This window comes from Protopterus annectens, chromosome 13.part0 (genome assembly GCF_019279795.1).
Source record: "Protopterus annectens isolate FY-2018-M chromosome 13.part0, PAN1.0, whole genome shotgun sequence".
Lineage (NCBI taxonomy): Eukaryota > Metazoa > Chordata > Ceratodontiformes > Protopteridae > Protopterus > Protopterus annectens.
The window spans coordinates 866,616,745-866,630,634 of record NC_056747.1 but is presented as its reverse complement, the minus strand read 5'-3'; the positions used below and the strand labels follow the sequence as shown (position 1 = coordinate 866,630,634).

Sequence of the window (13,890 nt, the reverse complement as noted above, 5' to 3'; positions counted from 1 at the left end):
CTTGTGGCTGACCTCTGCCCCTTGGGAGTCTGTATTTGCCCCTCTGAGGTCTGTCAAAAGTTGGAAAGGACCAGTTTTTGGTTGGCCAATTTCTGCTGAAACGAGGGGGTTGGACCTGTAAAAAAATCCTTGACCGTCTGCATAGATTTTGCCTTAGCCTCCATTTTCTTTAAAACCTCTTCTGCTTTCACACCAAATAAAACATCCTGCTGTAAGGGTGCATCCAATAACTTTGCTTTAACATGATCAGGTAAAGTTTGTTCTTTTAACCAAGCATGCCTACGAATGACCAACCCTGTTACAGCTGCTCTGCAAGAAGCTTCCAATGAATCAAATCCACACTGCAAAGTATGTTTTCCCACTTGTTCTGCTGCATGCAACAAATCTTGCATTTCCTTGTAATCAGGCTGCTCTGTATGAGTGCTCATTTTTTGTTTTAATTGAGACATCAAATATTGTTGATATTTCAGCATGTGAAACTGGCAATTTAAGGCCCTCATAGCTAGAGTAGCGGAGGTATATACTTTCTTTCCCCATCTGTCTTGTGCTCTAGAATCCCTTTCAGACGGTACAGGATTTTTAGCAATAGAGGCCTTAACCCCTTTGGGACCCTGGGAAATGGTTTCTGGGTCAGCAACAGGGCTTTTATATAGGAAATTATGTAAGTCAGGGACTCTGTAGTATCTGTCTGGTTTGGCTGGTGCAGGAGGTAATGAATCTGGGTTAAGGCAAGATTCTGAATAAACATCATCTACAATGTCTAACACAGGTGGAATAGCAAGGGGTCTGTGCTGGGGTAGTAAGACGAACTCTCGGAGCCTTTTCTTAGAATCAGAGTAATCCTGGCCTTCCCAGTGGAAATGTTCCCTCATGGTATGTAAAGTTTCCCCAAAAGAGTAGTCTTCTGGGGGAGATGCTGAAGGAATAGACTCTTCAGCATCAGAGTCTTCATAAGGGGGAAAAGAGTACTCCTGTTCCTCAGAAGAATCTGAGGTAATGGAAACCTGGTCAGAGGAAGCGTAGTCCTCCTCCTGTCTAGGCCTTTTGTCAGGTGGGGGATGGGAACTCCTGATTAGGGTAATTAAGTCTTCGGCCATCTTAAGCATCTGTTTCTTAGGCATGGGGCCTTGCACTGGAGACTGCTGTACAGGCTTCCTTACTTTTAATGGAGTTTTCAGTTTTGCAAAGGATTTAATAGTAAGTGTAGTTGGTCTGAAGACACCTTCAGCAACCGATGGGCTTTCAACTGCACCGGAATCCCCATCAGCCATGGAGTCGGAAGGGCCTAAAGATAAAGGCTCTGGAGGCCCTGCAATCTCCGCTTGGCAGTCGGATGCAGGCTGGAGTTCTAAATCAGCGGTCGTCAAGGGCTGCATAGGCACCTCACTGAAAACCGGAGAACTGGCGTCTGGTTTGGGTCTCAGCTGCCTATCCTTAACTTTGCGCTTTTTATGCATCCCGGACGTCGGTTGCTCCGACGGCATGGTATAATACATTTTCTACCAAAATAATGTCGGGTGAAATCAAACTGACGTTTAATAGTTTGTTTGTTAAACCTAGCACAAAACCGACAACCTGTGACATCGTGGTCTGGGCCTAGGCAAGGGATACAATAAGAATGAAAATTCTTATGAGGTATTTGCTTCCCACAAAAAATGCAATTATTAACTTTTTCTGACATCGGACTGAGGCAAGAAAAGGTTCCCCAACGGGGTACTTAGCTTTATTGAAGACTTCGGACTGAAATTCGATTTGAAAATCTCAGGAGTTGGCCGACCGGCACTTGCGAACTGCTTCTGCTTCGGGCACCGGGCAGCAAGAAAGACTGAAGAAAATGGTGTCGGCTGCCTCTTTTATACCCCTGTCGCACTGATGTCAGGGAAGAAGCGACAGCAACCAATGCCGGACCAAGACTTTGGAACTCGGGCAGACTGCGGGACCGCCTGATGGCAGATAACCCAAGTGTGATGACTGCAGCAGTGTAACACGATGAACATCAAGGCTTTTATACAGGAATTTGTGAGAGACAGGGACTCTGTAATATCTATCAGGTTTAACTGGGGCTGGAGGTAAGGAGTCAGGGTTTAAGCTGGATTCAGTGCACACATCATCCACAATATTTAACACTGGCGGAATAGCAAGGGGTTTGTATTGAGGTAATAAAAGGAAGTCTCTGAGCCTTTTCTTGGATTCTGAGTAATCCTGGCCTTCCCAGTGGAAATGCTCCCACATGGTATGTAAGGTCTCCCCAAAGGAGTAGTCCTCAGGCGGAGAGGCTGATGGAATTGATTCCTCAGCATCAGAATCCTCATAAGGGGGTAAAGAGTATCATCCTAGGTCTGAGGATGAATCTGAAGAAATGGACACCTGGTCGGAAGATTCATGGTTTGTATCCTGTCTGGGCCTTTTATCAGGTGGGGGATGGGACCCCCTGATCAGGGTGATTAGGTCTTCGGCCATTTTGAGCATTTATTTCTTAGGCATGGAGGCCTGTCCTGGAGAATGCTGTATCTGATTCTTTGTTTTTAAGGGTGGCTTAGACTTAGCAGAGGGTTTAATGGTTAACTGGGTAGGTCTGAAAACACCCTCTGAAGCTGTGGTTTGCTCAGCTACTTCGGTTCCCTCTGAAGGGTTAGTTTCGGTAGGCTGAAAACCTTGTGCATCCAAGGGCCCAGCCAGCTCCATGTGGGAGTCGGAGGCGGTCTGTGGTTCTGTGGAAGCGGTCGTCAGGGGCTGCGTAGGCACCTCGCTGAAAACCGGAGAACCGCTGACTGGCCTAGAAGAGGCCTCGTCGTCAGTTTTGGGCCTCGGATACCTGTCCTTGTCTTTGCGCTTTTTATGTATTCTGGTTGTTGGAAGTTCTGATGGCATGGTGTAATTGAATTTTCTGCCAAAATAATATTGGGCAAAATCAAACCGACGTTTAATAGTGCGTTTGTTAAACCCAGCACAAAACCGACAACCAGTGACGTTGTGGTCTGGGCCTAAGCATGGGATACAATAGGAGTGGAAATCCTTACGAGGTATTTGCTTCCCACAAGAAATAGTTATTAACTTTTACTGACATCGGTCTGAGGCAAGAAAAAATTTCCCCAACGGGGTACTTAGCTTTGTAGAAGACTTTGGTTCTGGATTTGGAAAGAAAATCTCAGGAGTCGGCCGACCGGCACTTGCGAACTGCTTTTGCTTCGGGCACCGCGCAGCAAGAAAGACTGATGAAAACAGCGTCGACTGCATCTTATATACCCCTGTTGCACTGACGTCAGGCAGGAGGCGACAGCAACCAACGCCGGACCAAGACTTTGGAACACAGGCCGACTGGGGAACCGCCTGACGGCAGGATAACCCAAGTGTAATGACTGCAGCAGTGTAACACGATGAACATCTGAATTCTGAGGACGAGGAGAGGGGTACGGGATGGAGAAATCCCAACATCAGAAGAAATGCCATGGGAACTAACACTGGGAAACCCAAATACCTGGATGACTATACCTGGTATTTTATCATCAAGTGTACCAAAACATACGGATAAGACCACCCCTGAAATCTCCCCATGGGAATGCAAGGTGATGACAGTCAGCAACTGACTACACTTCATGGTAGTTATCTGACTGAAAGACAGTAAAACAACTGGTTTATGGGTATATACCAGAAAGTCTAACTACCTGCTCCTCCATTATTCTAAGACTGAGAGCAACACACAGTCAAAAAAAGATTTACCAGGGATTAGGTATCATGAAACATAGGTAACACAAAAAGTCTGTTTCATTTCAATTACAACCTTGTGGGAGACCCCCTAACATGCCTTAACCATTTATAACAGAAGCCATTGTATTTTATACAGCACTGGATTCTCAATGTGCTCCTTATGCTTGTGTTTTGCCTGCAGGGAAAAGAACTTTTGTAACAATAGGAAACCCAAAGTACCTTTCTTCCTATGACATCTACTGGCATTATTACACCCTAAACCAGTCATATTCTGGTTTAAGGCAGAAAAGGTAAATGGGTTGCTGATCTGCCACAGGGTTCTGCCCAGCACAGTAACCCTTGCATTGGGAGGCCAAAACAACAACTAAATTATCTTAATTAGAGCTAATCCAATAATGGGGAAAAAAACCCACAAAGAAAATGAATTTTACACAAGACATTCCAAATTCTTTGAAATACAGAGTGGGATTGAAAGGAAGTTGCCTACTGTATAGCACTGCCTATTAAAGGAAAGAATGACGACTGAGGAAATGCAAATGATACTGAGAAAAAAAATGCCAGTTTAAGAGTCTGTAGACAAAGGTGTGCAGCGGTTGGCATTGCAGTCTCACAGCAAGTGGTTCTCCAGTTCAATCCTCGGCTGGTGTGCATGTGTGTTCCTTCTGTTGAAGGTTGGGCGCCAGGCTGGCAACTCAACACTGTTAAACTCCACTGCCAATCATGAGTGGACAGGTGACCCGCTGTGGCAACCCCTAACCGGGAAAAGCCAAAAGAAGAAGGCAAAGGTGTAAAGTTACTGCAGCGAGTGTACTGCAAAGTAAGATTCAGACATGGAGGAAAAGTTTTCCAACAGGCATAGTAAGAAACTAAAAGGTACATATTTACCTCAGATGCCTTAAGGGTAAAGCTGTTGTCCCTAAAGGACACCCTGAACTTGGACTAAGCTAACTCCTCTATGTCAAAGCTGGTGGGTTGCCATTTAAAGCTATAGTGATCCTCTATTTCCAATCCTCCAAGCCACAAAAGCCATCAGAGTTCTTTTACAAAAAAAAAAAAGGAATATATTTAGGGTTTCTAGTGTTCTTGCTACTGAGATTTAAACATCTAAAAAAAGACTTTTGCCTAAATTACATGAATATAACATAACATACTACACTTTTAACTTTGTCAACACCTGCCGCAATTTATCTAGGTAATAAAGTTATTCTATGCTGCTCAGCAGACTGCCTTGCTTCAAGATCACTATATAAAGAAGAAATCACACATTTTTCTTAGCTTTAAGGAAGTAAGGGCAACTAGACACAAGCCTGCCTCAAGCATGACAAGATAGAAGTACCCATTTAAATTACTTGCTCACAATTGCACAGATGTGAGATGCATGGTAATGCACTGGGCACAGCTTATCCAAACGCACAGATGTAAGACGCACGGTAATGTACTGGGCACAATTTTTCGAACTGCACAGATGTGAGACGTACGGTAATGTACTGGGGACAGCTTCTCCAACTGCACAGATGTGAGACGCACGGTAATGTACTGGGCACAGCTTCTCCAACTGCACAGATGTGAGACGCATGGTAATGTACTCGGCACAGCTTCTCTGCAAGGTGCTTCTTTAATCAACATTACACAGGAGGATATTCCCATGACATGCCACATTACTTAAATCTTAACACCCCCAATCTAAATCCATCTGCTTTTAAAAGGTCTGCCTCGTTTATGAGACCCCATTGTTTAGTTCAACTTCTGCACAAGATCTCGAACTTACCTCTTACTCAGACAGGAATTAATACTACAGGTTCCAAGAGCCAGAAGACTCCAAAATGTACTCAGGAGTGCTACATGTGGTGGTGCTTGGGTGGAAGTGTTAATCTTTCCCAAGAAATCTTCAGGGACCATTCTCCAGCCTGGGGACCATTCTCCAGCCTTCAATGTTCCTAACTTTTTTTCAATAGAACTAGGCCACAAAGAAAGGAGAGGCAAGATACTCCAAATACCTCTTCCATCATTTACTGTTTACTGGACAACCACATCAGGAAAAGTACAGTTGTGTACACTTACTATAAATGTAGATGTTAGAGTGTATTCACTGTTGCAGTCATTTCATTTGGGTTATCTGCTTGCAGGTAGCCCTCAGTCGGCCTGATTAACAAAGTCTTGGGTCCTGCGTCGGTTGCTATCCCTTCTTCCATGACGTCAGGTCGTCAGGGGTATAAAACATGCAGCCGACGCCATTACATCAGTTTTTTCTTGCCCCAGATATCAGGTGCCCCCCTAATGGGAAGCAATTAAATATAAAAGTACAAAAATATACCTCCAACAAAAAAGCAAATACACCAAAAAGGCTTTTAAGCATAGTAAAGGAAAGTAGAGGTATAGTCAAAAGAAGTTAGGGGGCTGGAGGGAGGGTAACCAGGACTGCAACAGTGAATATACTCGAACATCTACATTTATGGCAAGTGTACACAACTGTACTATTTTCTTCGTGTTTCACTGTTGCAGTCATTACATTTGGGTAGATTCCCAAAGCTATGGTTGGGAGGAGGAGTTTAGATAGCATTAGGGCCAGCTATAAGGCCCTGCAAGACTGCAGTGGCAAAGCCAGCTCTGGATTTAGAGAAAATTGGCAAATGATAAAGCTTGGTGAAAGTATGTACAGAACTCCAGGTAGCAGCTTCTACGATGTCCCTGGTAGGGACGCCTCTGAGAAAGGCTCTAGAGGTAGATGCAGCCCTGGTGGAGTGAGGTCTGATCCCCTGGGGGATAGGTTTTCCATGGTGCTTATAGCAGAAATGAATGCAATGGCTTATCCATTTAGAAATGGTTTGCTTTGAAATAGCCTTCCCCTCTGCCCCTGCAGCAAATGCCGCCAGCAGTTGTTCAGATTTCCTTTGAGGTTTAGTCCTGTCCAAGTAGAATCTAAGTTGTTTGTGCACATCTACAGAATGCAGTATCCGTTCCCCTTTATTATGTGGATTGGGAAAGAAGGTTGGCAAATAAATGGACTGATTAAGAGCGACATCGGATACCACCTTGGGCATGAAGGATGGATTGGTTCTGAGGGACACCCTGTCCGCATGAAAGATGATGAAAGGCTCCACTGCCATAAGGGCCTGTAATTCAGATATCCTTCTATCTGAAGTGATTGTTAAAAGGAAAGCTGTTTTCCAAGAAAGAAATTTTAAGTCTGCAGTAGCAGCTGGCTCGAAAGGAGGTAAAGTGAGTTTCTCCAAGACTTAAGATCCCAAGGCTGAGGTTGGCGTTCTCCTGGGTGGTCTCAAATTTCTGTCCCCTCTGAGGAACTGCTTGAGCATTGGATGAGAGAAGAGGGGTTATGTGCTACAATGAGCTGAAATGGCTGAGGCATGGATTTTAATGGAGGAAAAAGACAGGCCCTTGTGAAGCATCTCAGTTGTTGTGTCTTTCGGCTTATCCCGGTTAGGGGTCGCCACAGCAGAACTCCGGTCCGCTAATGTTTGGTAGTGGATTTTTACGTGCCGAGTTACCAGCCCTGACGCACAACCTTCAATGAAGGCACACCCACTCATGCATGCCTCCACACACAGCTGAGAAACGAACGGGACAACGTCTTGCTGCGAGGCAACAACGCTACCGCAGCACCACTACCACGGGTTGTAAACTCTGAGGTAAATTGGGCGCTGCTGTGCTCATCCCTTGAGATTGGTTCCAGGCACAGAATCTTTTCCATTTTTCAGCATAAGATTTTCTAGTACTAGGCCTCCTTGCCTCTACAATGATATCCATCACAGATTTGCTGAGGGATGGTAAAGGAGAGATTAAGTAATCAGCCAGGCTGCAAGGTTCAGTGTTAGAAGCTGAGGGTGCAGAATCTGGTTCTCCTGCTGAGACAGCAGGGAGGGAGTCTGAGGCAGGTGCCATGGAGATAACAGTGACACACTGCACAGGAGGGGGTACCAGTGTTGGCGCAGCCAGTCTGGAGCAATCAAAATCATCCTTGGTTTGTCCTGTTTGATTTTTAGTAGTACTTTGGAGAGCAGAGGGGGGAAGGCACAGGCTGATGGGTTTTTCCAGCTGAAGGACAGAGCATCCACTTTCCAGGCTTGTTTGTGGGGAGTAATAGTGCAAAATTTGTCCAAATGGTAGTTCTGGGAAGAGGCAAACAGGTCTATATCTGGGCTCCCCATTTGCTTGTCAACATGTTGAAAATCCTTGGTTCCAGTTTCCACTCGTGTGGGTCCATGAGGTTTCTGCTTAGTCCGTCTGCCAGTGTATTTAATTTTCCTGGCAGGAATTGAGCTTGTAGGTGCACTTGGTAGCTCAAGGCTGTGTTCCACAATGCCATGGCTAGTCTGCAGAGGGGGTAAGAATGTGTACCCCCCTGCTTGTTTATGTACCACATAACAGTGGTGTTGTCCGTCTTTACCATTAGTTGTCCTGGAAGAATGTGGTCCTTGAAGGCTGTCAGAGCATTCTGTACAGCTAACATTTCTTTTTGGTTGATATGCAGGTGCATTTGACTTGGGTTCCATTTGCCCTGAATGCACTTGCCAGGTGAGCCCCCCATTCATAGTCTGAGGCGTCTGTTAGGATTTGGGCGGCAGGGGGTGGTGTGAAAGGTAGTCCCTTGTTTTGGTGGCAGGCCTCTACCCACCAAAGGAACTCTAGGCGTAGGCAAGGTATGATAGGAATCATTGTTTCTAGGTCTTGCAAATGTGGACACCATAGACTTTTTAAATACCACTGTAGTTTCCTCATATGCAGTCTTGCATATGGAGTTAGAAGAATGCAGGAGGCCATGAACCCCAAGGTTTGCATTATTTGTCTTGCAGATAAGCAGGGTTTTTGTGACCACTTGTTTGAAGTAGATTGTCAAATGAATTTGTTTCTCTGGTGTGAGGTAAGCCATCTGGGAAGTTGTATTCTAGCTTGCTCCCAGGAATATAATTTGGTGACAGGGTACCAGGTGTGATTTCTTTTCGTTTATGGTGTACCCCAGACAAGTTAGAACCCTTTGTACAAAGGCCAGATGATTCAAAAGTATGTCCTGGCTTTCTGCCTGAATTAGACAATCATCCAGGTATGGGTATATTTGAATATTTCTTTGCCTGCAAAATGCAATAACTGGAGCTAGGCACTTTGTGAATACCCTGGGTGTAGTAGATAAGCCAAAGGGCAGTGCAGAGAACTGATAGTGCATGTAGTCTGCTTTGAAGTATAGGTATCCTCTGCAAGTTTCCCTGATTGGGATGTGCAGGTATGCTTCTTTTAAATCTAGTGTTGCCAGCCAGGCATCTTTGCCTAGCATAGGAAGTAATTGGTGAAGAGTCAGCATCTTGAATTTTGGAATCTCAAAAAAGGTGTTTAGAGTAGACAGGTCCAGAATAGGATGCCACGAATTGTCTTTTCTGGGTACCAGGAAAAGTCTGGAGTAGAAACCTTGTCCCTTTTCCGCTTCTGGTACCAGTTGAATAGCCCCCATGCTTAAGAGAGAAAGTACTTGTTTTTGGGCCTCTGCCCACTGATTTGGGGGTAGGTTCGGCCACCCGCTTGGTTTTGGCAATGTGTGGAAGTGAAATCTGTATCCCTGGGACACTATTTAAAAACCCATTTGTCCTGGGTAATGCGTTCCCAATTCTTTGCATGAAGAGCAATCCTTCCCCCCAAAGGGGCAGTCAGTTGATAAGTGCTTGGAAATTTTAAAAGAAAGTCATTGAGACAGTTTACCAAAGAGGGAGTCGTATTCCCAGATTTGGAAGTGGAGCCCCCCCACTGCTTAGTTCTGTGTGTCCCCTGGGACTGAAACCTGGGGTTTTGCTGTGTCTGGGTTTGGCTTGAGAAGACCTGGAAGGGGCTGGAAAGGACCAATTCTTAGAGGGCCAGTACCTACTAAATCTAGGAGGCTGAACATGTAGAACAGTTTGCATAGATTTAGCTTTATCTTCCATTTTTTTAAGAGCTTCCTCAGCCGTGTTGCCAAAGAGGCGGTACTGATTTAAAGGAGCATCCAGCAATTTAGCTTTAACATGATCAGGCAAAGATTGCTCCTTAAGCCAAGCATGCCTTCTGAGCACAGACCCAGTAACAGCCACCCTGCAAGAGACCTCTAATGAATCAAAACCACATTGCAAAGTATGTTTTCCAACCTGTTCAGCAAAATTCATTAAATCCTGTAATTCTTTATTTTCCACACAGTCAGGAATCAACATCATTTTCTGTTTAAGCACTCCAATAACATGTTGCTGATACTTTAACATATGAAACTGGCAGTTAAAAACCTTAATGGCCAAGGTTGCAGAAATGTAAACCCTCTTACCCCATCTATCCAGCACCCTGGAGTCTCTATCAGAAGGAGTAGGATTTTTAGCAGTAGAAGCCTTAACGCCCTTGGGCCCCTGTGAAATAGTCTCTGGATCTGCAATAGGATTTTTAAAAAGGAACTTGTGGGATTCAGGGACCCTGTAGTATCTGTCAGGTTTTCTGGGAGCCGGAGGCAGGGAATCAGGGGCCAAACTAGATTCCGAAAAGGCATCATCAACAATGTCCAGTACAGAAGGAATAGCTAAAGGCCTATGCTGAGGTAGGAGAAGGAAATCCCTAAGCCTCTTTTCTGAATCAGAAAAATCCTGGCTTTCCCAATGGAAATGCTCCCTTAGAGTATGTAAGGTTTCCCCAAAAGAAAAATCCTCAGGAGGGGAAGCAGAGGCAATGGAGTCCTCTGCATAAGAATCTTCATAAGTAGATAAGGGCAAATCCAGATCATCAGAAGAATCAGAAACAACAGAATCCTGATCAGAAGATTCATATTCAACTTCCATCCTAGGCCTCTTAGAAAGGAGGGTTGGCTACCCCTGAGAGTTATCAGATCTTCAGCCATTCTTATCATTTGTTTTTTAAGCATAGAGGCCTGAGCATGTGGCCTGGGTGTCGTTTTTTGAGGGATGGATCAAGATTTAGGCCTAAGTAAAGAAGGAGGCGTTGGTTTAAAATGCAAGTCCATAGGCCTGAATACACCCTCAAGAGCCGGTGCTTGCACAGCACCTCCAGACCCATCCAAGGTAGAAACATCCACGGTTTCCATAGTTGAAGCATAACGCGGCATACCAGACTCAGAATGGGTCTCAGTAGAGGCCTGCGAATCAGAAGTAGCCGGTATCAGGGGCTGCAAAAGCGTCTCACTGAGTACCAGCGAACTGGTGACTGGTTTAGGAGCAGCGTCGCCGGACGTTTTGGACCTCGGCGGCCTGTCTCTGTCTTTATCTTTGCGTTTTTTTTTGGAATTCCGGTAGTCGAATGGCTAACCGATGACATTTCTGGATTATTAAACCGAGAATCGAAATATTTAGAGGCGAAAATATACACGACTGACAGTGCATTGATTAAATAAAGCACAAAACCAACAGCAAGGTACGTCATTGGTCAGGGCCTAGCAAGGAATACAGTAAGAATGAAAATCTTTATGAGGTATTTGCTTTCCACAAGTAATGCAATTATTAACTTTAACTGACATTGGTAAGGAGCAAGAAAAAGTTTCTCCAATGGGGTACTTAACTTTAGTTGAAGACTTCTGTTCTGAAACTTGAAAACGAAAATTTCAGGAGTCGGCCGACCGGCACTTGCGAATTGCTTTTGCTTCGGGCACCACACGGCAAGAAAGACTGGAGTAATGGCGTCGGCTGCATGTTTTATACCCCTGACGACCTAAGGTCATGGAAGAAGGAACAGCAACCAACGTAGGACCCAAGACTTTGTTAATCAGGCCGACTGAGGGCTACCTGCAAGCAGATAATCCAAATGTAATGACTACAACAGTGAAACACGAAGAACATCTGGCCCAAATTACTTTTTTTCCCCCGAAAAGACTTAGAAACAAAGCACAAAAATAAAGGCATACAGAAAAGAAATATGATGTACACTAGTACACTAGCAAAGACAGGCAGAAGTCACCAAAAGTAACAAATGGTACACTCAAATGTTAAAGTAAAGTTACATAGATGGCAACCAAGAGAAAAAAAATCTCCAAGTTCAGAACAAAGTTGAGAACGAAATACAATAAACAAATTTATCTGCAAGTACTGCAATACCTCAGCCAAGGAAACTCACAATAATAATACAGGAAGCATTACTGTAGTTCTCTACTAGCAAAGGCGAATTCCGCTGGATACTTCAAATAAAAATTCAAGTGTTACAAAAGGATACCTCAAACAGCAGCATGTGAGGCATTTCACAATCTGCTGTCCACAGGCTCTTTTGAGATTAGTATTCGGAGATTAGAGTTTTTAATTAAATGCAATCCTGTTAATTCTCTTGCACACAACAGCAAACTTAAAAATGCAGAAAAAGCACACTATGGAAATCAGGAAATAAACAAAGCTAAAATGTGTTGAAACTATTTTGATTATTGTGCACAGATGCTTCACGAAATTTCATGTAAGATTATAAACACTAATTCTTAAAAGTGTTCAGAAACATGAACTACAAGAAAAAGTGTGCAGTCATTCTTGGGAGCATCATGATGTACCACAACAGAAATGAGCATCCTACCTTGAGAAACCTTTACCACAGACACCACAAGTGTACGGTTTGGTGATGCCTCCTTCATGAGACCTCACATGGTAGGTCATGCGATCCTTTCTCTTGAAACGCTGGTTGCAGATATGGCACTCAAATGGCTTCTCATCAGAGTGAGACAACTTATGCCGGTTAAGATGGTACACATCACGAAATGCCTTTCCACACATTTCACACGCATGGTTCTTCTTGACAGGCTTGCTTGGCTTCTTAGGAGGAGGTGGTGGAACTGGGGGCATAATCATGCCAGTTATACCAGTGTTCATGCCAGGACCAATGCCAGTGTTCATGCCAGCAGCAATGCTATTTATACCACCGATGTTAGTGTTCATGCTAGCACCAATGCTAGTGTTTATCCCAGCACCAATACTAGTGCTTATGCCAGCACCAATGCTAGTGCTTATGCCAGCACCAATGCTAGTGCTTATGCCAGAACCAATGCTAGTGTTTATGCCAGAACCAATGCTAGTGTTTATGCCAGAACCAATGCTAGTGTTTATGCCAGAACCAATGCTAGTGTTTATGCCAGAAACAATGCTAGTGCTTATGCCAGAACCAATGCTGCTGTTCATGCCAGTGTTAATAGCATTGTTCATGTTCATGCCAGAGCTAATGCTAGTGCTCATGCCAGTGCTGGTACTGCTTCCACTGCTTACAGGATTTGTCGAAGAAGATGTAGTGACCGTTGACAATATGCCAGCAATTGTTGACACCAGTGAGTTTCGTTGGCTGTCGGCAGCAATGGTTGAAATTAGTGGCATCATTGTTGTTTGAGTTTTCTTGGGTCGTGACACTAACTTAACACCTGTATGGCAAGATTCATGACGCCTCAGGTGGTAACTGTCACGGAATGCCTTGCTGCAGTAAGTGCAGATGAATGAATTTTTGGGTTTCTCTTTTTTGATGGTGATGTTCTTCAGGGGATCCAGTGAAAGCGAATCTGTGGGCTTTTGATTCAGTGGTATAGGCAGAATTGGCTTCTGATCAGGTGGCTCAACAGTGGAGCTCAGAAGAGGCAGCAAAGCATTATGTGTCACCTGGTGCTGATGGTGAGAGGCTTCATGTGCCTGCAAAAGATAAAAGATTGTTGAATATTTTCACAAAAATGAATTCCATTTACCTAGTGGCTCACTGTCCTGCAATTTAGTACTCTGGATTTAGTGTTCCATTTATAAAACACTAAATGTTCAGCTAGTGAAAATAATTTTACTTTTTCTACACTAACCAATCGCAATTATGACAAATAACGCACCTTACCACATATTACGCTGCAGTGTATAAGATAAAGTTCAGCACCACAGTGCAGGTGATACGCATAACCTGGTAAGACTACAATCAAAGACAGCATGACAAGGTACGTTATACAGCTATGACTGTTACTACCAGTGTTTAAAAAAATAAAAGACTTTATATTTGATTTGTAAACAAATACAAACAAATATTAAGCTTCCCCTCGGGAAGTCACCAGAGAAGAGGTAATCTCCTTTAAGCCATAAAAGGAATGCACCAGACAAAAGTTACACAAATAATAAAGCTAGAAAGGAATCTGCTCATTGTCAATTGAGACTCCATAATTTGAAGATGGGCAATCTTACACAATGTGTGCTAAATTATATGTAGGGAAAACGGAGA

At 44.1% G+C, this 13,890-nt stretch overlaps 1 protein-coding gene across 1 annotated transcript in view; it reads right to left on the bottom strand.

The window, feature by feature from the left end:
* LOC122787974 (vascular endothelial zinc finger 1-like) overlaps positions 1 to 13,890 on the bottom strand; it is a 247,008-nt gene that overhangs the window by 89,091 nt on the left and 144,027 nt on the right. The window contains exons 2-3 of the mRNA XM_044054903.1: positions 12,232 to 13,325; positions 3,493 to 3,611 (exon numbers count right to left, since the gene is read on the bottom strand). Coding sequence (XP_043910838.1) covers positions 3,493 to 3,611; positions 12,232 to 13,325 — 1,213 coding nt within the window. The remainder of the gene's footprint in view (positions 1 to 3,492; positions 3,612 to 12,231; positions 13,326 to 13,890) is intronic.